This window comes from Prosopis cineraria, unplaced genomic scaffold (assembly GCF_029017545.1).
Source record: "Prosopis cineraria cultivar Desert tree isolate PC_DT_omini unplaced genomic scaffold, ASM2901754v1 PC1, whole genome shotgun sequence".
Classification (NCBI taxonomy): Eukaryota; Viridiplantae; Streptophyta; class Magnoliopsida; order Fabales; family Fabaceae; genus Prosopis; species Prosopis cineraria.
In genome coordinates, this window is record NW_026555332.1 from 38,883,103 (window position 1) to 38,907,542 (window position 24,440).

At 33.7% G+C, this 24,440-nt stretch overlaps 3 protein-coding genes across 3 annotated transcripts; 2 read left to right on the forward strand and 1 right to left on the reverse strand.

Moving 5' to 3' along the window:
• Nucleotides 1–8,509: 8,509 nt before the first annotated feature.
• LOC129310918 (uncharacterized) lies at nt 8,510–11,363 on the forward strand. Its single transcript, XM_054952813.1, has 2 exons — nt 8,510–10,032; nt 10,114–11,363. Exons 1-2 carry the CDS (start codon nt 8,858–8,860, stop codon nt 10,955–10,957), a joined length of 2,019 nt encoding a protein of 672 aa, XP_054808788.1. The 5' UTR covers nt 8,510–8,857; the 3' UTR covers nt 10,958–11,363.
• A 2,044-nt stretch (nt 11,364–13,407) lies between these two features.
• On the forward strand, nt 13,408–16,739 carry LOC129314426 (uncharacterized). The gene is made up of 10 exons (XM_054957873.1): nt 13,408–13,795; nt 14,000–14,077; nt 14,175–14,439; nt 14,534–14,760; nt 14,877–14,979; nt 15,466–15,566; nt 15,672–15,843; nt 15,924–16,094; nt 16,214–16,314; nt 16,435–16,739. Exons 1-10 carry the CDS (start codon nt 13,553–13,555, stop codon nt 16,492–16,494), a joined length of 1,521 nt encoding a protein of 506 aa, XP_054813848.1. The 5' UTR covers nt 13,408–13,552; the 3' UTR covers nt 16,495–16,739.
• Nucleotides 16,740–17,247: 508 nt separating this feature from the next.
• LOC129314435 (E3 ubiquitin-protein ligase MBR2-like) lies at nt 17,248–21,704 on the reverse strand. Its single transcript, XM_054957879.1, has 5 exons — nt 20,893–21,704; nt 19,739–19,900; nt 18,089–18,187; nt 17,804–17,950; nt 17,248–17,703 (listed from the first exon to the last, which is right to left on the reverse strand). The coding sequence occupies exons 1-5, from the start codon at nt 21,472–21,474 to the stop codon at nt 17,569–17,571; spliced, it is 1,125 nt and encodes a 374-aa protein (XP_054813854.1). The 5' UTR covers nt 21,475–21,704; the 3' UTR covers nt 17,248–17,568.
• Nucleotides 21,705–24,440: the final 2,736 nt, after the last annotated feature.

Consider the following 24,440-nt stretch of genomic DNA (forward strand, 5'->3'; position numbering starts at 1 on the left):
TAAAGTCATTCATCAATAAAGATATTTTTAAAATAAAAAGATAATGATTACATCTTTAAAGATTAAAAATATCTTATATTTTTAAATTTAATTTTAAAAATATTTTATATTTTTAAATGAAAAGAGTGTAAATGAGATTGTATCATGTTTTTTTCCCGCCAACACATGGGAGCGTTGGACTATTGGGATGTACATATCCCCCCAATTCTTACCATAAATCATTTTCAGGAATTAAAAAAATAATATTAATTCATTAAATATATCTTAAAATAAAAAAATACTATTTCAATTTTTTCCTATTAGAGAAAAAGAAGGAATAGTATAAAAAAACTAAATTAATTTTTAATAATTTGTTGGGGATAAAATTAAAAAAGGTTTTTTTTTGGCGATTGAAGGTCAAATAGCCCAGTTACATAATTGAGTGAAAAGAAAATTAAAAACAACTTCAAAAGACTAATATATAATATTAAATAGAAAAGTAGAGTCTGCGTAAGCAAGTGTCCACTTGGCATTTGCCAATGGTACTAATAAAAAGAATTTTATGAGTTGTCTAAAAGTTATTTAGGAGTATGTGAATATCTTTCAACGGTGATTCCTTTGAAAACAAGGGCTCGAGAAAAAATTTTGGCCAACAAGCAAGATGAGAAAGCCACTGCATGAATCTTCCTCATTCAAGGGTATTGAATTTAACCAATCAGAACGGAGACAAAGAAGATCAGCTTGCTTTGCACAAGAGGGCCTTCGCACGTGTCTAGGTTAGTAGAGCAAATTGCTGTGCTTTTCTTAAATCAGAGTGTCTAATAATACCTTCAAACTATTTGCTCTCCTTTTCGAGCACAAGAGGCACCAATTTGAGGAGGCGCAATATCAAAAAATAAAAATAAAGAAACCTACAATATTAAAAAAAATTTAAAAATTTATAATAAAATTTAAGTCAAATATAAAGATTTAAAGTTATATTTGTTGTTATTATTTTATACTTATTTCATATTTTTTCTCATTTTTATTGACTTATATTTTTTATTGATAAAATATTTGTATAAAATAAGTTGTCTGCTTGTATTTGTAAATTTTAACATTAGTTTAATCATATATTTTTTTAAAAAAATTGTAATTTAATTTAAATTTTTCGAAATGGGGGGGGTTGCAAGTTGGCCCATGACATTTTCCCAACGCGCCTGAAAAACAAGCTGATTTTGGTCCCCCCGCGTCAATTCAAAGCATGCCATGGGCCAACCAGGTACCACCTCTACTGGATGCGCTTTATTATTTATAACGTAACTGCCAGTCTGCCACATGAATCCACACCAATTATCAACAACTGTCACATAAAGCTTTGACCCAAAAAAACTGACACATAGATCTACTTTTAATTACGTGAGATAATAAAAATTGAAGTTGATTATTACACAAAATATATACTATAAAATAATTTTTTAACCATTCATATAATTTATAAAACCAACAAACAAAATAAACTTTGTTATAAAGATATAAACGATAAAACATGACAGGACAAAAAATAGGAGAAAAAAATAATGGAGGATAATTTCTTATTCATTTAGGGTACATATAATTTTAAATGTTATTATCTAATTAATTATTAAAAATATATTTAATTTTGAAGGGAGAGATACTTGGTAAGTCAGGACAAGTTTAAAAGTGAAATTAAGATTGCAAATAGTAATTGATGATTAAATTTATGATAAAGAATAAGATATTGAAGGGGAACATGTGCTGCTGCGACGTCGAGCTGGTGCTGCATGTACACATGCGAAAGTGAAAGAGAACGCACCATTTGATCAGCTAATTGTTTACATTAATAGAAATCACAAGACGTCCGAAGCAACATAAATTATTTAATACTTGGAAGAATCCAATACATTTCTCAAAATTTAATAACAACCGTAAATATCAAATGAAAATCAAGGACTGCGTTGCCACGCAGATACGCAGATGGAAACAAATATCAAGTTCCAAAGTCTTATAAATTTCTCGTAACAATTTGACTTGAGACAGTGTAATCATAAACACAATATAAATTATTATTAATTAATTTATATTTTTAAAAAGAATTTGATTAAAATATTGATGTTTTAAAAATTTTGCATCTTTCCAACTAACTATGTTCTTGAATATAATAAATATAATATTTAATTTATTTAAAGCACTATCCTTGATTACTTAATAAAGCAGTGGTGTAATTGAAAAAAAAATAATATTCATATAATATTCTATATTTTGAATCAAGCAAAACTTCTAAAAAATAAGGTTAAAGTATAGTTTTGCTCCTCTAATTTTATATGAGATTTTAATTTAGTCCTTTAATTTTATAAAGTATATTTTTATTCATTTAATCTTAATACTATTAGTTTTAAATAATTATTTTTTGCACCACTTATTGTTATTTAAAAATTAAACTCAATAAATCAAAATTGATAATGATTTATCAATATCTAAAAGTTTAATTTACTAATTTTTTGTGATAAAACTAATGATGTTAGGATTAAATAATTGAAAATACACTTTATAAAATTAAGAGATGAAAATAAATATCTTATAAAGTTAAGGGATTAAAAATATATTTTAACTAAAAAAAATTTACATGAGTACATGCAGTATTAAGCATTTTGCTACTTTTAGTTGTATATTCTGTCACGTTAATTTGTTTCAAAAGCTCGGGCGGTCTTTTCTATTTTCCTTATACTGCTAATTTCATCATTCCAAAGCTAAGCTTTATTTTCCATGATCTAAAACATAGAACATTTTTTCAGACCAAAAAAAAATAGAACATTTTTAACTACATAAAATCAACAAAAGGAATTAAAAATGGTTTGCATATTAAAAGATCATAAATGAACAAATTATTCCTTGAATTTTAGGTAGAAATGGCAATTAGGACCAGCTCTCGAAGGATCAAGCCTGAAATTACTTTAGGGCTCCTGATTTCAAAGGCCGGCCTTGCTAGCCTCGATCACAATATTTTTTTTCTTTTTTAAATTTAAAAGCATAATAAATATACCTATAATTTCAAAAAAAAAGATATTACATATAAAATTAAGTCTAAAAAATAAATTTAAGTAAATCTATAATAAATGTATAAAGTTTTAATATTAAAATTCAATATCACAGCAACATTATCAAAATTGTGCACTCATTACAAGTATAAACAATAGGTTTAACATTATTTGAAAGAAGAAAACTTTGATATTTTTTCAAAACATATGAACTAATACTAAAAACCGATTCATTAGTCATAATAGTAATGAATTACTAAAACTATTAGTGGTCATTCTTGAAAAAATTAGAATCAATGTTTATTGTTCTTTCACCAATTCAATGTCTAATTCTTTCAAATTATGAGACTTGGTATTGATTTGCCCAAATAATTCTTTAGTTCAGACTTGTCCATAAAAAAATACACATACTCATATAATTGTCTTGGTAATCCTACATTATAACTTGTAAAGGATTAAAGAAATATCACTTAAATACTAATAAAATAAAATAAGATTAGAAAATAACAAATTTAATTGACAAAGGATTTAAAATATATATAAAATACATCATCAAAGGTGATTGTTGTTGTTGATAAGAGACTTAAAGTATGATACTTGATACTTTTTACTTGAATTTTTTTTAATAATCAAGCATAAAGGGTCAAGGGGCGGCCTTTTTAAACACAAAATTCATTTATATCCTCTAATTGAATGGCCCAGCCATAGTTATTTTAGGATTTAAACGTGTTAGCCCAACGAGCTCAGCTCATTTTGTTAACTAACTTTAGGTCTGGTAGTATCATAGGCTATAAATTTGTTTATTATGTACATTATTCTTTTAACTTTTGAAAACGGTATAATATGATCTCTGCTACTAACAAAAGCTAACTTTGATTGTTAGTTGATTAGAAAATAATCTTAAAATTACAGAAAAAATCTAAAAAAATTTAGTCATTTCCTATTATTTTTTAGGTTCTCATTTGCAATTTTTGGGTCATCTATTGTAATTTTTTAATTATTTTCTATAATTTAAAAAAATTCCATCATTTTCTAATTAACAAACAGTTAAAGTTTGCTTTTGTTAATAATAAGAACCATATTGTACTTTTTTAAAAAGTTAAAGGACCAATTTACATAATAAATGAATTTAATGTCTATGATACTATTTGACATAAAATTCAGAGATAATTTGCTCATTTACCCTATATTAAATGTAAAAAAAATTATCCCCATTTTTCAAAATTACTCGAAAATAAATTTAATCTATCTTAATTACCTTTACTTTCTTTCTTTTATAATCCATCTTTACAATAGAATTAATAAGGATACTTGTGAGAGAAAAAAATAAATTAATGCTATTTATTTTTTATAAAGTGCCTTATATTTTGGAGTAATGTTAAATTGGTAGAAAATATCTTCTTATTTTTGACCGGTTTTCTTGGTCATTTAAGATTAAAATCGTTAATTAACCTCAAGGAGTATTAGCTAGGTAGGCCCCTTCATTTGTGGATTCAATTCCAATCTTTCTTTCAGTTGCATCATCTTTGCCCTATATGTATTGAACAGCAAAAAAAAAAATTAATTATTTAATCCCTATAATTTAACTTTATTATATCTCAATTCTTAAACTTTGACTCATCATAACTCTATCTTTATAATTATAACTTAGTTTTTTGAATTTTAATTCGATACAACTCAATTCTTATAGTTTTAAACATTTAAAATATTAGTCCTATATTCTAAAAAAATTATAAATATTAAAATTATTTTCAAATTTATGACTAGTATTTTAAATTAAAATATAGGGATCATTATTTAAAATTTTTAAATTATTAAAATTGAGTTGTAGTGAGTCAAAGTTCACGAATTAAGTAATAACTGAGTTAAAATTATAAAAACTAAGTTATAATAAGTTAAAATTAAAGGGTTGAGTTATAATTAAATTAAAAATTTAAAATTTTAAGAAGCTTTTATTTTGTCACATTTTTTTAAAATTTTCCTAAGTAAAATTAATATTTATTTTTACAAGACAAATTTATTATATTAATTATAGGAATAATTTAGTTCAAATTTTTAAATTCCAAACATAATTATTATAATACTCAATCAAACTTTTTGAATTGTGTAAATTGATTATTTTCTTCTATATAATGGAGGGAGTATGGTTGTATATAGACAAGGCCAGCAACAACAAGGTATCACCATTGCCTTGGAGGGAGTATGGTTGTATATAGACAAGGCCAGCAACAACAAGGTATCACCATTGCCTTGCCTAATGTGCAATTCGAGCTAGTCCAACGTTGAGTGTTTAGGCCAAGTTCAACCCAATCAATTCAAAAAATTTTTAAATATAATATTAAGTTTAAAGCAAATTTTAAATTTTAAAAGAGATTTAAAAAATATAATAATAAAAATGTCCAAAAAAATTATAGAAGCAATATAGTTCATAATAACTCCCAACCAAAAATAATACCGTTAAATAAATTTTATTCATAAAAAATGTTAAATATTCGTGCTTGACTTGGCCAGGCAGGATTTAACACATGTTTGATGCCTGACCTGATGTGCTCAATTATAGCAGACAAGGCCGGGTATTGTAGGAGTGAGTATTATTCTGATGTTGAGGAAAGAAAAGATAAAAATATGCATCCAATGATGCCGATAACATGATTCAATCTGGGGATATGAATAATGGGAATTGTAAACTTCGAAACATAGGAGTCTTCAAACTGTATCCAGCAAGAAAGAAAGTTAATTAAAACTTAAAATTAAAGAGAATGTATTTTTAACTTTGTTCATTGAACCAGACTCTCCATCTAGCTGCCTCCATTGTTACAGCTTAGGAGCACATCCACAAATAGCAGAATGCTGATCTCAAGAACGCATGTGGCCATCAGAATACCAGAAACTGGCACATCAACACAACATATTAAACTGACAAAATAATTTAATTATTAATTAATAGTACGTACTCAAACTGAAGTAATAATTAATAATAAGTATATTACTCCACTCTTTTATTTTTGGCCATGTTAGTCCCCCCGTAGTTGCTCTCTTGGATTGTGTTTCACTCAACTAATGCACCCTCCTACGACGGAGAATATTGTATTAAATATATATTTCTATACAAATAATAATAGTACAGGTTTTATAGTTATTAATTTGTTTTTAATAATACCAACCATGGTTGGGATTAAATAACTCGATGTCCTTTAAGGAAGTCATATATTATTCAGATCTTGTGAATGAGAAAAATTACTTTCATTCAAACTTGACAGTGGTTAAATCCCAATCAATAATACTACTTACTTATGGATAATAATATAATAAGTCTCTATATAAAGGTTGGCAAAAAACAAAAAAAATAAGATAAGTGCCTATTTGGAAACCTATTTTAAAAATAATTTTCTGTTCTTCAAAATAAAAGAATAAAAAAATATATTTAGTAATATATTTTTAAAAAGTGTTTTAGACAATAAAAAAAATAAAATATTATTCTGGAGAACAGAAAAATAAAAATAACTTTTAAATATTTCAGGATTATCGTTCTAAAAAATAAAAGAGAATGAAAAAAATATTTATTTTTATTATTTTTTTATTCTTAGAACATATTTTACAAAACACCAGTTCTTAAAATAATAAAATAAAAATAGTTTTAAATAGCCCATAAATCTCTCTCTCTCTATATAGATACCAACCGAGTTAGATATAAAAGAAAATAGCAATTAAGGACTTATATCAAATTTAGATCAGTTAAAGATAAATTATTATCAAAACTCAAATAAAAAATAAAATTGAATGAACTGTTATTAATTTAAAATTAATTATTATTAAAACTTAAATGAAGGCTTGTTAATAAAAAATTAATCTAAATTAATAAATATTTATTTGAATTTTGATAATAATTAATTTTTAATTAATATAAATTTTATATAAAAATCTTTAATTGTTATTTTTTTCTAGAGATAAAGTGGCTCTAAGTTACGATGAGTGATCAAATCGTCCTATTCTCTGTTGATCATTTCGAAAGAGCGTAGTCTGAGTCATTATGCTTTACACCTTTACGCGCACAGGACAAAACTCGTCAACAATGAAATACAGTAGCTAGGTCCCTGGAATATTTTATTTATGTTTATAAAATTGATCAAAAAGATCCAAAAAAATTTAGTGTAAACTCTAAAATAAATGAGAAGGGAACAAAACTTCATAATAAACAACCACTCAATAATTCAAGCTGTAACTTAACAGGCCTTGCACAAGTGCCGATATATCGCCCACGTGCCTCTGTTTTCCTCTATTCGCTTCACAAATCACAACTTTGACCATCTCTACCAATCCACTTTGAAGCTAAACCAAACCCCAAATATGTCAACACTACACACTGCAAGATACTAGCTCAATTTTTAACACAAGTTGATTTTTTTTTTATGGGTCTTAAATATAAGGGAAAATCAGAGTAATTGATGTTTTTTTAAATTTAACCCCTTTTTATTTATTGTCATTTAAATTCATAAACAACAATTATTATGATCATTAATTACTCAAAATTGAAAAGTTATATGCTCTCTCCTGTCACCTATATATAAGTTGTCTTATAGAAAGAATTCGTAGTCTTTTTTATAAGTAACTTTGTATTAAAAAGTGAGTCATTAATGAATTTCTTTTAATTTTACCCTTTCACACACTTTTTGATGAATAGAAAATAAAAAATAACATGAGAGAGAAAATGCTTTCAAAGATTATGAATTTATTAAAAGTAAGTTAGGAAATTTCTTTTATTTTGATACAATATCAACAATCTAACTATCTCATCTTAATTTTTGTAAAGTAGTTACAAACACTCATAAAAAGGATCAAAAGGAGTATTCTTTTTTTTTTACAATTTTAAAGATATAATTAACATTTTTTACAAGTGCAAGATTTGTTAACTTGTTCTTATATTAAATATTGTAATAATATATGGTATGATCATGTTTACTTTCATGAAGCTAGAAGCAAACGCGTGCTAAAGATATAGTTGTAATGTCTTCTTCATGAAAAAACAGAGAAAGAGTAACTTATACCCTTTACAATCTTAAATATTAGAAAATTTATGTAATTAATTAGTGCAATCTGAAAAAAATATTAAATAAGCGGCACAAAGAATATTGAGATCTCATATTTAGGATTAAAACAAATTTTTCAAATAAATCTTAAACTTGGTCCGGATGGAGTGATAATATGGCAAGCAAACTTTGGTCAAAATGTAACCCAGTGTCACTCTTTTCTCCCTGTTACGTAATCTGTCCATTATTTGCGTAATAGTATGAATGTGATATCATGTGAGATGTCACGTTTCGAGCATTACTGTTATAGAGTTGACTTCCTTCAGCATTCATATCTTAACTGATAAGGTGCTGGCAAGGGCCATCCTTTTGCAAGAAATCTGCAGAAAGATTTATCAGTTAAAATATCGAATGCATTCGTTGCTAATTACATACTTTGTTTCGTAAATTAATGAAATGAGCTTCTCTAAATATAGGCCAAAGGTTGAGCTTGAGCCTTGAAGTGATTCTCCGCCACTTCAATGGTGTGTAATCTATGGTCTGTTTTAAAACTGCTTTTTGCTCTTTGAAACTTGTCATTCAATACTTAGGGAAATTAAATTAAAGCCATCTTTTAAAATTTAAAAATTCATAAGAGAATAACAAGCTGTGGCCTACTCAGCGTTCCATTGGGAGTATCCATTTGGAATTACTTTTCACTTATAAAGTCACAGAATGGAATTAGCATCAACTATGAGAGTATCAGCTTCCACCAGTTCTCTCCGTTTCTCTTTCTTTTATTGAATTCCGGCCACACCAGAGGCACTGTCTCTGATGGATCCGCAGCCGCCGGCACCACCTTCAACGGCACCCCTCCAGGCCTCTGCAGCTCCGACCATAACAAACGCTGTAAATAATCAGTTGATCTTCCCTGAGTCAGTGGAGAACTCTCCTCGCTCCCGCATTGTTGACAACTGGGTTGATGAGCCTCTCCCTCCTGTTCCTGGAGCCAAGCTTCGTTTGATGTGCAGTTATGGCGGCCACATCATGCCACGTCCACATGACAAGACTCTCTGCTATGTCGGCGGCGACACCAGGATCGTCGTCGTCGATCGGCATTCCTCCCTGAAGGAGCTCTGTGGCAGGCTCTCTCGCACCCTGCTGAATGGCCGACCCTTCACCCTCAAGTACCAACTACCCCATGAAGATCTTGACAATCTCATAACAGTCTCCACCGACGAAGATTTAGAGAACATGATCGAAGAACACGAGCGTTTAACGGCGGCTGCTCCTCCTAGGCCTACAAGGTTAAGGCTGTTTCTGTTTTTCTCTAAGCCAGAGTCCACAGTTTCAATGGGTTCACTCATTGATGATGCCAAGTCAGAGACATGGTTCGTGGACGCTCTCAACAACTCTGGGATTCTCATCCGTGGGGCATCGGATTCTGCTACTGTTGGCGGCGGCGTCCTGAACCTTGATAAGGTTCCAGCTAATGATTCTAGCAACAATCTGGAGGCTCAGGCTGCAGAGTTTCCGGTTGATAACAACAAACAGGTCAAAATTTTGCCAGATGTCCATTCCTTGCCTGACTCGCCTCTGGTGGACAACAGTTCATCATGTGGGTCTTCTTCTTCATCCCCTTCAATGGCTAATCTGCCTCCAATTCGGGTTCGTGTTGTTGAAACCGGTAACAGCAGGCTCCAGGAAGAACAGAGACCAGGGATTGAGGAGCAGTTAGCACAAATGACCTTTGGTGCTAATGGGATTAAGCAAGATGAAGGGTATGTTATGACTATGTTGTCTGCTCCTATGCCTACAATCCCTGCACCTATGACCATGGCATCACCAGCTTTGGTGACTGGTGAGAATATGAATCGGGTCATCTCTGATGATGAAAGATCAGATCAAGCAGTACCAGCAGGGCTTCGGAAGCCTCCTTTGCCTTTGCAGCTTGTGCAACCAAGGACCAGTGGTGGTTTAAATTTGCCTTCTCCAGATTCAGTGGCAAGGTACTGCTTTATTTTGCATCTTTCCTTTTATCAACTTCAGTGTATACATTTATTCTTAATAATAATGATTTTTGTGCTCAGTGACAGTAGTGTTGCGTCTGCAACCTCTTTCTCGAGGGCTGTTTACTATCAGGACCAAGTACAAGCTGCATATGCAGATCAGAAAGCACCAACATTATCACATCCCAATAAAAGTGAAATATCAGATCACATTCCTGGGTACCAAAGAGAACGAGTTCAGGATTCTAATTACACATTACCCTCACAGTTGGATCAAAGTCAGCAAATCCAGCAGCAGCAGCAGCAACAATTTGTTCATGCAAATACCCATTATATCCCCCATCCTGCAGCTACAGGTCAGGTTCCAATGTCTCCATACTACCCAGTTTATACCACACCTTCACAACAGCAAATTCCTCATCCAATTAATCAGCAGTACCCAGTTTATGTAATGCCTGTAGGACACGCTCAACCATACAACATGGCAGTGCAACCCAATATGGCTGACCCTAGTGTGATAACAACCTCAAGCAGGCCATTAATACCCCAAAGTGTTGCTGGCACTCCACCTGTTTACCCCCCCAAGCCTGCCACAGCTTCCATACCTGAGGTGGCTCAGACTGTTTACAAAGCACCTGTGCCTCCCACTCCGGCATTCGTTCAAATGCCATCTGGGCAATATCAGCAACAACAGTTTGTGGGTGTGCCTCAGATCCATCATCAACCACAGTCCATAGCAGTTGCTTCCTCTTCTGCTGCTGCTCATCCTCCTGTTTCAACAACTAATTATGGTTATGATTATAGTGGACCTGCACAAGAACAAGCATACTACATGCAACAGCAGCAAGCTATTCCTTTGCCTTCTCAATACCAGTCCATGACCCCTGCGGCTGCGGCGGCACTTTCAGATGCATCTACGCAATAATTTCCTGCAGAGAGCATTCAGCAGCCAAACAGAACTACATAGCCATTAGGGGTTGGAACATCGCTTTCAATCTTTAGTAATGGAGATACTTTAGGTTCCTACAGAATCTTCATAAGGATTAGTTTGTGTTTAGTTTTCTTTTCTCATTCGACCACTATTATCTCCATATGAAAAATGAATGCAGCGTGAGATCATACATTGCAAATCTAGTTTTTCTTTGTCTTTTTTTTCTGGATCACAGAAATTCATTTCAATAAGGCAAGCTATTGCCGTTAGATTTGTTTTCCGGTGACAATTCCTCATCAGCATTGTTACTTGTGTTGTGTGTGTTCCTGTGTGGAGTTGAAAAGTCACTTTGGCAATTTGTCTTCCTCTAACAAAAACACGAGATTTCAGAAAACTTCAATAGTTTGATTTTCTCTGCAGTTTTGTCCTGTCTACAGCAGAATCTGAATTTCCTAGCAAAGAATAATTTAAAATGAGCATCTCGCGTAGGATATTAAAGTAGTCAATAAACTTATTCGACCATAATATAAAATATTTTTTAAAAGTTTTACTTATTTCAAAGTATAAAATATTTGATAACTTTTATAATTATTTTTTCAATTATATCTCTCCTTTTTCTATTACTTTTTTTTAAAATAATGCATTGAAATTTTAATTATCATTATTAAAATACTTTTATAAATGGTTTAATAAGGGTAAAATTAAAAAAGATGTATATTTTTTTAAAAAATTAAAATTTCAACTAATATTTTTAATAAATTATAAATTAATTATTAATATCTTATATTTTGGTCTGGAAGGAGAAAATTTCAAGGTTAGATTGTGAAATAAATCTTTCTATTGTTTTTTTTTTGGGGGGTATAAAACCATTTATCAAATTGTAAGAAAATATGAGCCGTTGACAGAAAGACACCCACCATCTCTGCCTCCCTTGGCCCAAAATCCCAACTCTTGCTGAAGCGCTTAAATTTTTTGACAAAAGATTTCTGAAACGCTTCAATTCAAGAGATACTGCATCTTTGCAAAGAGATGGTCTAACCATTTTTGTTGCACGAGTACGGTATCTCATATTTTTGATCAAGATTAATTTAGTCAGCAGCTTGCAAATACCTCTCTAAGAAGCATGTCTTCTACTTAATACGAAAGAAAATATAGCTGATTTTTTTCATATATTTGTATGCAATTTTTTTTTCAAAAAGTAATTTGTGAGTTTCTCATTGGTGAGCATGCCTCCTACGTATGTAATACAAAAGAAAATATAGCTTGTTATTTTGTTACATTTGTATGTAAATTTTAAAAAGAATAATTGAAATTTTATCAAAGCTTTATTCTTCTGGCCTGGCCCCAAATGGAAGAAGGGAAGGCCAAGAGTGGGAGACACACCCTACGTATTGACGCTCCGTTCGAATTCATGACCTTTCTCAACAAATGGAGAGTGACGTTGGCATAGGATAACGGGGCCATTTATGGTCAGAGCAAACGTTTAGAAGGCAAAGATATACTTTTTCTATTAAAAAAATATATGATATTTTTAGTATTTTAGGACATAATTATTATTTTTTTAAAATATTTTTATTTATTATAGAGTGTTTAATAAAAGTAAATATAAAAAAATAAAATTAATTTAAAAATAAATAATTATTTTATTGAAGAGTGAAATTTAATTAAAAATATCTTATATTTTTTAACAGTATTTGATAAGGCTTTGAAAACGCACGGCTTGAGTGGTTGTTTCCCGTCACCATCACAGTCGAAGTTGGATCTCTCCAATGGAGACGTGCATTGGGCAAATATCATTCCGTGACATTTTTTGTATAATTTAAAAGTATATATTAATCAAATTAAATTTTAAAACAAAAAATATTAGTATTTAACACATAAAAATTGAAACGGTGATTGAACTAATCAACTAACTATCTTAAAGGTTAATAATTAAAATTATACTCGAATCGTGGTTAAATTAACATGAACAAAATATTTTATTAATGAACAATTGTTTAATGATTCAACTTGCTAAGTTGACATGAATTTTCACATTATACTAGTAACATTACTAGGTTAATGAAAAATAATTAAATTATTAATGTTATATAAAAAAATATCAATTCATCTTTTCCACCACGCCACGCAATTTCTTGTATTCACAATAAAAAACCATTTTTAATCTTCTTCTTATCCGATGAATATCAAAGGACCCACTTCAATCTTCATAGAAGACTAATCTCTCTCTCCTTTTTTTTTTTTTTTTGGTGTAATAAGACTAATCTCTTTCGATGGTGAAGAAACGCGTAAAAACAAAGAGTTAAATTAGACTAGACAGGTAGTGATAAAAGTGATAAATTGATAATTCGTTAAAAAGAAACGTGTTCATAACAGGAATTTTCCCACTTCCCCCACTCTTTTAAGTTTCAACGTCTTCAAATAACTTCCCGCACAGACCAACCTCGCATCGCATCGCAATCATGTATAAATCCAGAAATTTTAGACTCCATCCAAAACTAATCCTAACATGCGGGGGTTTTTAACTTCTTATTCTTCAAAGGCTAAAATCAACGAATTTTAAGCTTCATTGCCCCAACACCAAAAATCATGCTTCTTAACCGCATTAGCCATGGATTTTGCCACCTTGACCCCAATCTGGAGGCTGAGAGTTTTGCCCTCCGGAGGGTGTCGGTGCCGTTCCGGGCGAGGCCTGTGGCATTTCTGAATTGGCTTCAGGGGAGGAAAAACGATAAGCGGCGGTCGTCATGCACCGCCGACGAGCTTCACTATGTCCCTGTTTCCGACTCCGATTGGAAGCTCTCTCTCTGGCGCTACCTGCCTTCTCCCCAGGTTCTCTGTATCACCTTCTCCGTTTTGTAATTTCAATCTGACACTTGGATTATTCAACTTTGTGTGTTCCTGGGGATCTTAGAATTCCATTATTTGTTTGAAAGTTGCTTCATTCAGCTCTCTTTCGATAATTCATCAGAGAAAACCGAAATTCGTGATGCTTTCGTTTGAAAGTAATGCAAAAAAAAAGAACTTTATTTTCAGGCACCTACCAGGAACCACCCACTTTTATTATTGTCAGGCGTTGCAACCAATGCTATTGGCTATGATCTCTCCCCCGAGGTAGCCCTTTCCTTTTAAACGCCAAAACTTGACGACCTTTTTCTTTATTATGAATTCATCATTAGATCTTTTGTATAACCAATATATTTGCTTTCAGTCTTCATTTGCTCGGTTCATGTCTGCACAAGGATTTGATACATGGACCCTTGAAGTTCGTGGTTCTGGATTAAGCATGCGCGGAGGTGACTCAGGGGAACATAACAACGACCTTGGAGCTTCGTTTGTCTCAGAAACTCCTTCCATGAAAATCAGAGAGTCAGAATATGAGATGGTAACTAAATATGGGGAACCACAACCAACACCGAAGATGATGGATGTCTCTACAAGATTATCCAATAAATTTTCAGACGTTATCAGTGGGGGTCGGTGTCATACCCTGGAGAGCTTCTACGTCTTACTATCTACTGATTTTATGTTTAAAATAAAACTAACAAAATAAATCCTTTGTTCCCTCAGATTTGCGGGGAATGAGGCAAAATTCTACTATTGCTAGTCAAATCAGGGATTTGAAACGTCGGCTTCAGACTACTACTGGAGGGGATCAGCCATTATTCCCAGCGCAGGTTTTGGAGCTGCAAGAACGTCTTATAGCCTCCATGCAGGAATTTCAGGAACAACTTGAGCTGGTTACGAATAATGATTGGGACTTCGACCATTACCTGGAAGAGGATGTGCCTGCTGCGGTGAGGTGACATTCCTTCATGATAATTATGTATATATTCCAACAAGTTGTAGTATATATTTATAGTAGTATTGCTTCATAAGTTTATCATTGATATTGTACTTCTGTTCGCATTAGATGGAGTATATAAGGAATAAATGCCAACCGAAGGATGGAAAAGTGCACGCTATTGGTCACTCAATGGGGGGTATCCTGTTATATGCAACTCTCTCACGTTGTCGTAAGTTTTGCTGAATTGCCTTTTCATTTACTTTCATGCTTCTGTGAAAGAACCATCAAAATTAAATTTTCTCTGCATTTCGTGCAAGCTTGTCTACACAGCATGGTTCATGATCTGACTTGTACCTCAGCTGTATCTCGCACCTTTCGGTAGCTGCAAACCCAGCCATAAGCCCTTACGCGTCATCTTGGGCCCAAGATGCTTAAAAAGACTGGGAAAACTGTTTTCCATTTGGCCTTGGAAGAAACAATACTCTGGACCTAACAAGTACTTAAGAACATTGAGTTTGTGAATCAATTCACTTGTATAACTGTCATCTAATCCATTTATTTCCCAGGTGAAACTGTGTTCATATTCAAACTCAACAGTGTAATGCCTGTGATTAGAATGATTCAAGTGTTGAGGGATGTTGGTTATTTTTGTGTTTCAAAATCTTATTACAAAGAATGTAAACAATAGTGAAGTTCTTGATGTTTGCAATTTCAGGTTTTCTTGGAAAGCATTCTGGGCTGGCATCAGTTGTTACATTGGCATCGTCACTTGACTATTCACCGTCAAGATCATCTCTCAAGTTGCTTTTACCACTGGCAAGTGATAAATGAAACTGTGATGATGCATTTTTGTTTTCTCCAATGATGTCTCTCTAAGTTTAACATTATAATAAATTAAGTAAATCAGTTCTTCATTTGCAGGCGGAGCCTGCTCAGGCATTAAAGATTCCTGTTATTCCAGTAGGGCCAATACTTGCTGCCGTTTATCCTCTCGCGAACTATCCTCCTTATGCTTTATCATGGCTAAATTATCAGATTTCGGCTCAAGAAATGGATCAAAAGCTGTTCCAAAAACTTGTTTTGAACAACTTCTGTAAGTGCCATTGCAGCCTACACATACTCCTGCATAATCTATATCCCAACTTTTAAAAGACTGAATCATAGAAATGGAAGGTACAATACCTTCTAAGCTTCTCTTACAGTTAAAATCAGTTTTCGAGAAGGGTGGTTTATGTGATAGGAGTGGTACTTTCTTCTACAAAGAACATCTCCCAAAGAGCAAGGTGCCTATCTTAGCAGTCGCTGGTGACCAAGATCTAATCTGCCCTCCCGAAGCTGTATACGGTATGTGGAGTTGAAAAAAGCTGTTTAGATATTATGTTTTTATCGAAGAACATATGTCAAACATAAAAACTGTACCTAACTTTAGTTTTTTGACGGATGTGATCACATATATGAAACAGAAACGGCTAAGCTTGTTCCTGAAGACTTGATTACCTATAAGGTTTTTGGTGAGCCCGGAGGTCCACACTATGCCCACTATGACTTGGTGGGGGGTCGTAAGGTGAGATTATATTTGATTTTTCTTTTTTTATGAGACAGGGATTGCATGTAATCTGACCAATTGAGTTTTTCATTTGAAGTAATTTCTTATTGGTGTCACTTTTTCCCTGTTTGAATGCAGGTTGCAGATCAAGTGTATCCATGTTTAACAGAGTTTCTCATTCACCATGACATGGATTAGCCCATTTCTCCTCTTAGATGACATGCGCATCTTTTCTTTCTTTTTTAACTATACTTCAAAAAGATGACAGGATCAGTTCTTTGCAGAGAAGATACCCCTTCGAGATCCTGTGTGTGTGTGTGTTTTATATAATATATGATCCAAGGCAAAGAAAGACTTTCCGTTGTATATATTATTAGCCCAACACTGTCCATAAAGTTGTAAAGAGAACGTGAATGACATTGAATATGAAGCACTTACAAACACATGTTGGTCCGCGTGCGCACACGTGTGTATATATATATATATATATTTCTTCGCAAGCTTGTCTGAACGTTGTTTTATATGTTTTCATGCCAAACACAAATTTATCTTTTCAAGTCTTTTGCTTTATCTTTTTATCATTGTTGTTTAAGCATTTCGGTATGTTACGTCATATGCATGAATAATACGCTTGAATGTTTCATAGATATATTTGCCTTGTCTTGCTGTGATTTTCTTCGAAGGTAAAATTCATCATGTTTGTGAAAGATTGGTAATAGTTCATTCTGTTATACAAGAAAAGTTTTGGTCCCCACCAAGTCGTCTGTCACTTTCGTGTTAGAGCTCTTGTGCGTGACTTTCATGACATTATTGATCTTCAAAGGTAAAGCATGAAATAAAGTTGTACCGCTGGGAACGGTGAAGAGATGCTTTTTTCTTTTTCACAAAACAGATGAGAGTTCTAGCCATCTATTTAATCGTCAGTCGCAGATTCTGAGAGAGAGAGAGAGAGAGAGAGATTAGTGATTTCATTATGACGTATAGCCTGCAATGACCATCTCCACTTCCAGAATCACAATCCAATAAACAAATATTACCAAGTCAACGCAAGGCGCATAATTTTGGTAAGTCCAGTCATCATTGACAAATAACATAATGCCAACTCACAAAGCAGACCAAAAGACTCAAGATGGGATGAAATGAAGATTGAAAGCAAAGAATGGAATCTTGCTTATATTAGATATGAAAAACTATACACCAACTTCAGGGTGAATATATGGCTGTTTTTCTTTAAAGGCGGAAAAGGGGGGGGGGGAATCAGGGTCATGTTTCCTAGTGACGAACCACAACTTCTTGCTTACAGACTGGGCAGAAATTTTTCTGTGCAAGCCATTGCCTTATGCACTCAAAGTGATAGTTGTGTTCACAGTTTAGCTTCCCCACCTCATCATCTCCTTCATATTCTTCCTGTTCACAACCCATATAGATCTCATTATATATATCGTTTCAGTTCACAACGTATGACACTGACAAACCCTTCAAGCTGTAGTGCTTTTTGCAAACTCACCTGACAAATGCTGCACTTTTTGTTAATATGGTGCTTCAATGATTCACTCAAAAATGGATATTGAACTTTCCTTATGTGGCATCCTATCTCGTCTTCTTTAAGACCAGTGTTGACATAACCAATTTTCTCTTCAAGCTCAAGCAGTTGCTGCAGGCCACAGAAACCAGAAAGCATTTGACAGAACATAAGTCATAAGACGAAGATATTCAGGCACCCAAACAGCTAGCAGAAATATTATTACACTTGAAAAATTGAGAGAGAGAGAGAGAGACAGCGAGCGCCAACCTCATAAGACATGTTATCAACATCAAGTCTCCAGTCTCTAAATTGGTCATGTGAATCTATTATCCCCCCCATTAGCAGACCTCCTTGAAGCATCATTATCTAAACAGATCCAGCAATAATTACAAAAACACATATAAAGGATCAGACATGTTGATAAAGACTAAAAAAACAGAGATGGAACAAAATCTAGCTATAAATCAGAAACGGTTAAGAAATACATAACAAATTAGCAATAAACCTAACATAAGACACCCATTGTCATGGAAGCATTAAGCATATAACGGATATTGCTCTTCATGCTATGTCCATGATTAAATATTTAGGTTCCATTCAACTGACTAAAATCTGCTCCTCATGTTAGAGATTATGCATTAACTTGAGTTGTTGTGATCAAGCATATCACGGGAAACTGACCCATTCATAATTATCCAAAAATAGTGAAAATGGTAACTATAATTTAACAAAACAAAAGGTGCCCTCCTGTGTATTGTTTCTTGTTAATCTTTTAGAACACGGTTAATAAACTCCAAATTGTTTTGCTTTCAACAAATTTCGGTTGTCCAAGTCCAGCCCTACTACATCAAAATGCAAAATTGGTTCATTCTAATTTGGGATTGAATACTGAGGTAGAACCATAGAGGTTGTATGCATAAGAGATTTTAGTCTTGCAAATTACATGGGAGCCAAGTCTAAAAATAGTAAAATACCATAGCCTTCGTAATATAAAGGGTCAAATCAACTGGTCTTTTTGACTCCACTAATCTTAGAGGCCAAATATTCACAGAAAAATCTGCAACCAGATCGCCACAAATTCGCACACAAACACATCATACTTGGCCTACAGTACTAAACTGATTTCAAACTCATCAAGTTTTAAGTCAATCGGCAAGCTTCATTCTTTATTCCAGGCTTATTCCGACCGTGTTTCTCAATGGCATGAAGTAGATTGTACAGTTACTTTATGTACATCAACATGTCCTGACTCATCAACCAGAAAAGCAAACTCCAATTCAATGTATATCAGTTCTAGTAAGAGCTGAATGCCAACATAATGATTGATGAACTAAGCTGTCAACCTCTCAATGAGATGAACCAAAACCTTCAAATCATTCAATCACATAGCTCTAAGAGCTATTGCTTAACCTCCCTTCCACCAATATCATCCCATCAACCTATGTGCATATGCAGAGAACGCCTTCTCCAACAGATCATTGCCTTTTAAAAACCAAAGTCCATAAAGTCACGTCTACTACCTGAAAACCAGACCTCGGTGCCGTTTACCATCTAATGTAGGATAATTGGCACTTTTAAGCTTTCATCATCCTTGTGGTACTGTCCATTTCATTTCAGGTAAAAAAAAAAAATGCAGCCTAACACATTCATGTTACCCTTTCTAGCTGGGCAACATGCATACATGCAAATCATACACGAATTCATCCTTCTCTACAATAGAAATAACAAGGCATGTTGAAGTATATTTCCGACCAAAATCATAACAGGCACATTCCAGGTAGTAGTAAGTCAGATTATGAAAGACATATTCCAGTAATCAAATCCAAATTCAGAATTTTCAACTTTTATTTCCTCAAAGAAGGGGAGGAGAATCTGATAAACAATATAAGATGAAGAATGCAAAAAGCCTGAACCAACCTCAGCAAAACCTTCAGACGAAGGATGTCGAACAGGACGATAATATCTTGAAGTTCCATAGGAATCAGGAGCAGGAGGGCGCGTTGGGAAGATATCAGGATCATTATCCAGAAACGAGATGGTTTCTGGGTTCACTGTTCGTCTTCCAAGATAGGATACACGCTGACAACATTTATGAACCATCATCAGGCCCTGAAGAAATCTCCCAATCCAAAACAGGATATACAATACCACACATGAAATCAAAATATCAGCTAATCCTTTAAACATCTATCAACAACTCAATATTTCTCTTCTTCATTCACACAATAAAAACCTTATAATAATCCTATTTCCCGGGCCGTTCCAAAGTACTTAAAAGTTTTCGTCTGGCGTCCTTAACTAGAAAAGAAAGTAAATGCGTGTACGCGGCTGGATCCGCCGGTTGGTACTACTAATACGTCATTAGGCTGAGAATATTATCATCAGCGGCCGTAGTTGACCAAGCCTTATAATACAAGCCCGTCCAAGGAATCGTTTTTCAAACTTGTCGACTTTTTTTTTTTTGGGATCAACTTGACGACTTTCATTATATTTGAAAAATAAAAAATAATTTGACCTAAAATTTTATGCTCGGTAAATAAAAGATGGAGATGCCAGATTCTGTTTTGTTTTTATTAAAAAAAAAAGTCGCACAGCACATTAAAATTCACAGAAAGAAAACCAATCCCCCTTATCCTGTTGTGTAATGAAGAAAGTGAAAAACAAAGGCCAAGACATGATAGGAATGGGGTCTCCGTTATCATGTTCATATTTGAAATCTAAACAAAAAGTTAAAAATTTTTATATTGCGTAAATGAGGGATGGTTATGCTAGTTACTGGGGAAAAAAAAAAGAAAGGCATCAAACGATGAAGTTGGAAGAGGAAGAAGAAGACCGATCCTTCGTCATCTTGATGAATGATGAAGAAAGAAACAGATAGACCAGAAGGAAGAACTTATCAAGTCCTAATGCTGACAAGATAATACATTTCCCATTAGGAACTTAGAAGGTGAACATTACACAATCACAAAAAACAGAGTTAAAGAACATTGTAAGATTAGGTTAAAGAAGAGTGAAGAAGAAACAGAGGAAGGATGATGAATCATCATGTAGAAACTAAGAAACAAGAATACCTCTCTGTGAGTCATCCTCTCCACATCAATCTTCCCTCTCGCAGAAACATTCCTCCTCGCGACGACGCAATCAACAGAGGCGGCAGCATCTGCTGAGAACCCAAGGCCGGGACCACACCAGACGTCTTGAAAATCAACGCAGTTAGCAGAACCAGAACCATCAAGAACCCCAGGACAGGTCTTGGCGCTATTTCTTTTGTGCTTCTTCTTCCTAGCCTTCTTCCCTTGCCAGTCCGCCGACGTCCGAATCACCGCCGGAACCGAAACCTGCTGCGACGCACCGGCCGAGCATCCGAGTCCCCTGAAGGTTGCAGCGGCCGAGAAGTTGTTCTTCTTCTTGCCACGGCCACTACCACTGCCGCCGATGTTGATGCCGTTGCCCTGTATACTTTCATTCGACGCGTTGTTAGAGAAAGTAGAGAGAAGAAGAGACGAAATGGTTGATTTGCAGCGAGTGGACTGGATTATCGAAGGGATTGCAGGGTTCGGATCTGCTTCTTGAATGAGGTGACCAAAATGACTCCTTGGTCTTCTCCATTTTATCTGTTCTGCAGTTGCCGAAGCGTCTGAAACAACAGGCATGATGATTCACAAGAGAAACAGAGAGAATGGAGAGATTCAAGTCTGTTGCAGAGAGAAGATGGAAGAAGTAAGAAGCAGAGAGGAAAAGAATTGAAAATTTTAATCGTGGGGTTGGCTTTGTTTGAGAGGTTAGGTGGGCTATGATTTGTCTTGTTGCTGGAATTGTAGGCATAGCAGCCTGAGAGGCTCTGGAATCTGTGACTATCTTTTGCTTCTTTTTGTGCCTCTTAAGCTATCAATCCGACGCTTCTCATCACAAGAAAAGTCGAAAGTCACTTGCTTTCCCTCCACACTCCCACCCTCCTCGGCGCACAGTGTCACGAGGTTAAATTAGGAAAAACACCTTAATGGATGACAGTGCCATGGACGGACGAAATATTATAAAAACAAAATTAATAAAAAAACAACACCACACAAAAAAGTCAGATTTCAGGACTCCATTTCAAAGGGTCCCACAGAGAAATCACGATTCACAAGGTCATAAACCACATGAGTGTATTGGGATTATAGCCATCATTTAATTTACCACCTCCCTGAATTCCGCTCAACAAGGAATGACTTCCTCGTCAAGCATCCTTTTTCGCTTTTATCATCATATTTAAAGCACTAGCATTGAGGTTCATTGCGTTTGCATTCTTCAGCCAGAAAACATTGTTTATCCCCCCAATTAACATTAAAAAATCGATCAAGATCGTGTTTTTGGCCCGAGGGATCATTTTTCTCGTGTCACATTCTACTGGGTATTGGACTGTTGGGTTTTAATTCGACCGTCATGGGTACATACATGATACACCAACTGGAAAAATCGGCAGAATTAAAAAATGAAAGCCAGTGACCTTTGAGAGATCTCCATTCTTGGTTTAAATAAAAGTAATGACATGATCTGAGCTTACTACCTGTTGTGTTAATGACCCTTGAACCATATGATGGCGTGGTTCCCAACGAAAATGTTTTTGGGTTTTCACCAAAATACATGGCTTCTTAAGAGTTTCAAGTTTCAAGTTTCAAGTTTCAAGTTTCAAGCTTACGAATCTTCGAAACGTGATGGGGATAAATGCATAAAATAACCTTGGAATTGAAGCTGTAAAAAAGGGTAAAGCACGAAGGCAAAAGAACAAAACAAGACAGCACAGTAAATTCATGGACCTTAGCTTGGTGTTGTCGTCGGCTTGTTCCTGTTCTCTCTCACATTACTGGAGTCACAGTGAGACGCATTGATTCGTAATGAAGATTGGACCACATGTTAGCGTTATTGGGGACAAAAGAACAATTTGGGAAGCGAGGTAGAAAGATAGACGAAATAAAACAGCCCTTCCTTGATTCATTAAAATTTTGTTTATATTAAATGTTCTGCCTCAGACTGAACTTGATTCTCGAAGTGGTTGTTGATTGGCTTCATGAAGCAATTAAAGCACTGGTTAAAAAGTTAAACCATCAATGGCGTGATTGCCTGCAAAATGCAAATTCAGAATTTGAACGCTAAGTATATTCTCCTTTTTCCTCTTCTTGCTTTGGTATAACTCACACGGTTAAGAAAAGGATTAGATATTTAGACATACATAATCAGATATTAGTGGACACGCAGGTTTTTAACAGAGGAATTCAACATATAGTAAGAGTCACATGATGATTCATCAATCCAGTTAATGCTGAACTGTACTACTACTAATACTACTATTAATCCTTAATAGCTTCAATAATTTATGAAAGCTGTGATTAAGTTGTCCTCGACAACGCTTGATTTGTCATCAGGACAATAATTAAGCCATTAGGTGAGTGCATTCTGTTTCTGGTATCTCAAAGGTTCTTAGACAATCACAGTTTTTTTTTCCTTAGATCATTAATTAATTGGTTCCGTGATATATACCAAATTAGTTTGAATTAGTGGCTCAAAGGTAGCAATCATACTGATCATAGAAAAGGACGAATTTTAATTTCTTTCTGTTTGACGATGCAGAAAGAAACTAGTTTTGTTTTTAATTAAATTAATTAATTAGAGAACACAGTGGGCTTCTCTAACTTTGGAAAAGCTAGGATATGAATATGATGCTTAATTTTTTTAGGCCAGGAGCTATGATGCTTGATTAAGCACATTAACAGGTTCATGATTGTTTAAGAAGGTCCAATGAGATTAAAGCTTCGGCACTGAGCCAAAAGTTGCGTGACATGAAATTTAAATGCAGACAGATCATAGTTTGATTTAAAGTAGCATCACATTCCGGCGATTCAGGGTAGAGTCAGCTCATCATCTGCTTTCTCACGGGCACATTACAGAGCTCAGAGCTGTACCTTAATGGATGATGACAAGGGTCAATTGGAAGCTGTGCCGCTCATACTTAATATGGTTAAACGTGCGTCTTGTAAACTTGTAGTACTATTGTTTCTCATGTCACCGGCATCTAGCCGGCAATAAATAAACCATGTATGGTCAACATGAGGTTGGTTTAGTGAAAAAGGCTATTAAATCAGTATCTAAACGGTGCTCATATTTAATAGTACTCAATTATATTTCAATAAAAAAATACCTATAAAAAATTGTAAAAAAAATCAAAAAATTGCACATAAGTATCTCATAAAAAAAATTAAATTCCAATTTTATTTTTATATTTATTTTTTAAAAGTACTAGACATTCTAACTTTTAAGTAGGATAATTTTATATTTGCATTATTTTTTGAGGAGCAAAAATTTTTTTTATTAATGAATCATTAACTTTGTTATTATATGCTAACATGACATGTGCATAAGACCCACACACAATAATATGTAAGACTTTGACTATATCATTTAATTTTAATTTGTCCTTAAACTTTTTTTAGGAGCGCTAAGCCCTTTAAAATTTTTTTCTAAGAGTACTGTGTATCTTAAAGTCTTATTAAAATAAAATTTAATAAATATTGCTAAAATATTAAAATTTTCATATTTAATAATTTAAATATTATTATTTATAAATATTCATTCAAAGTTT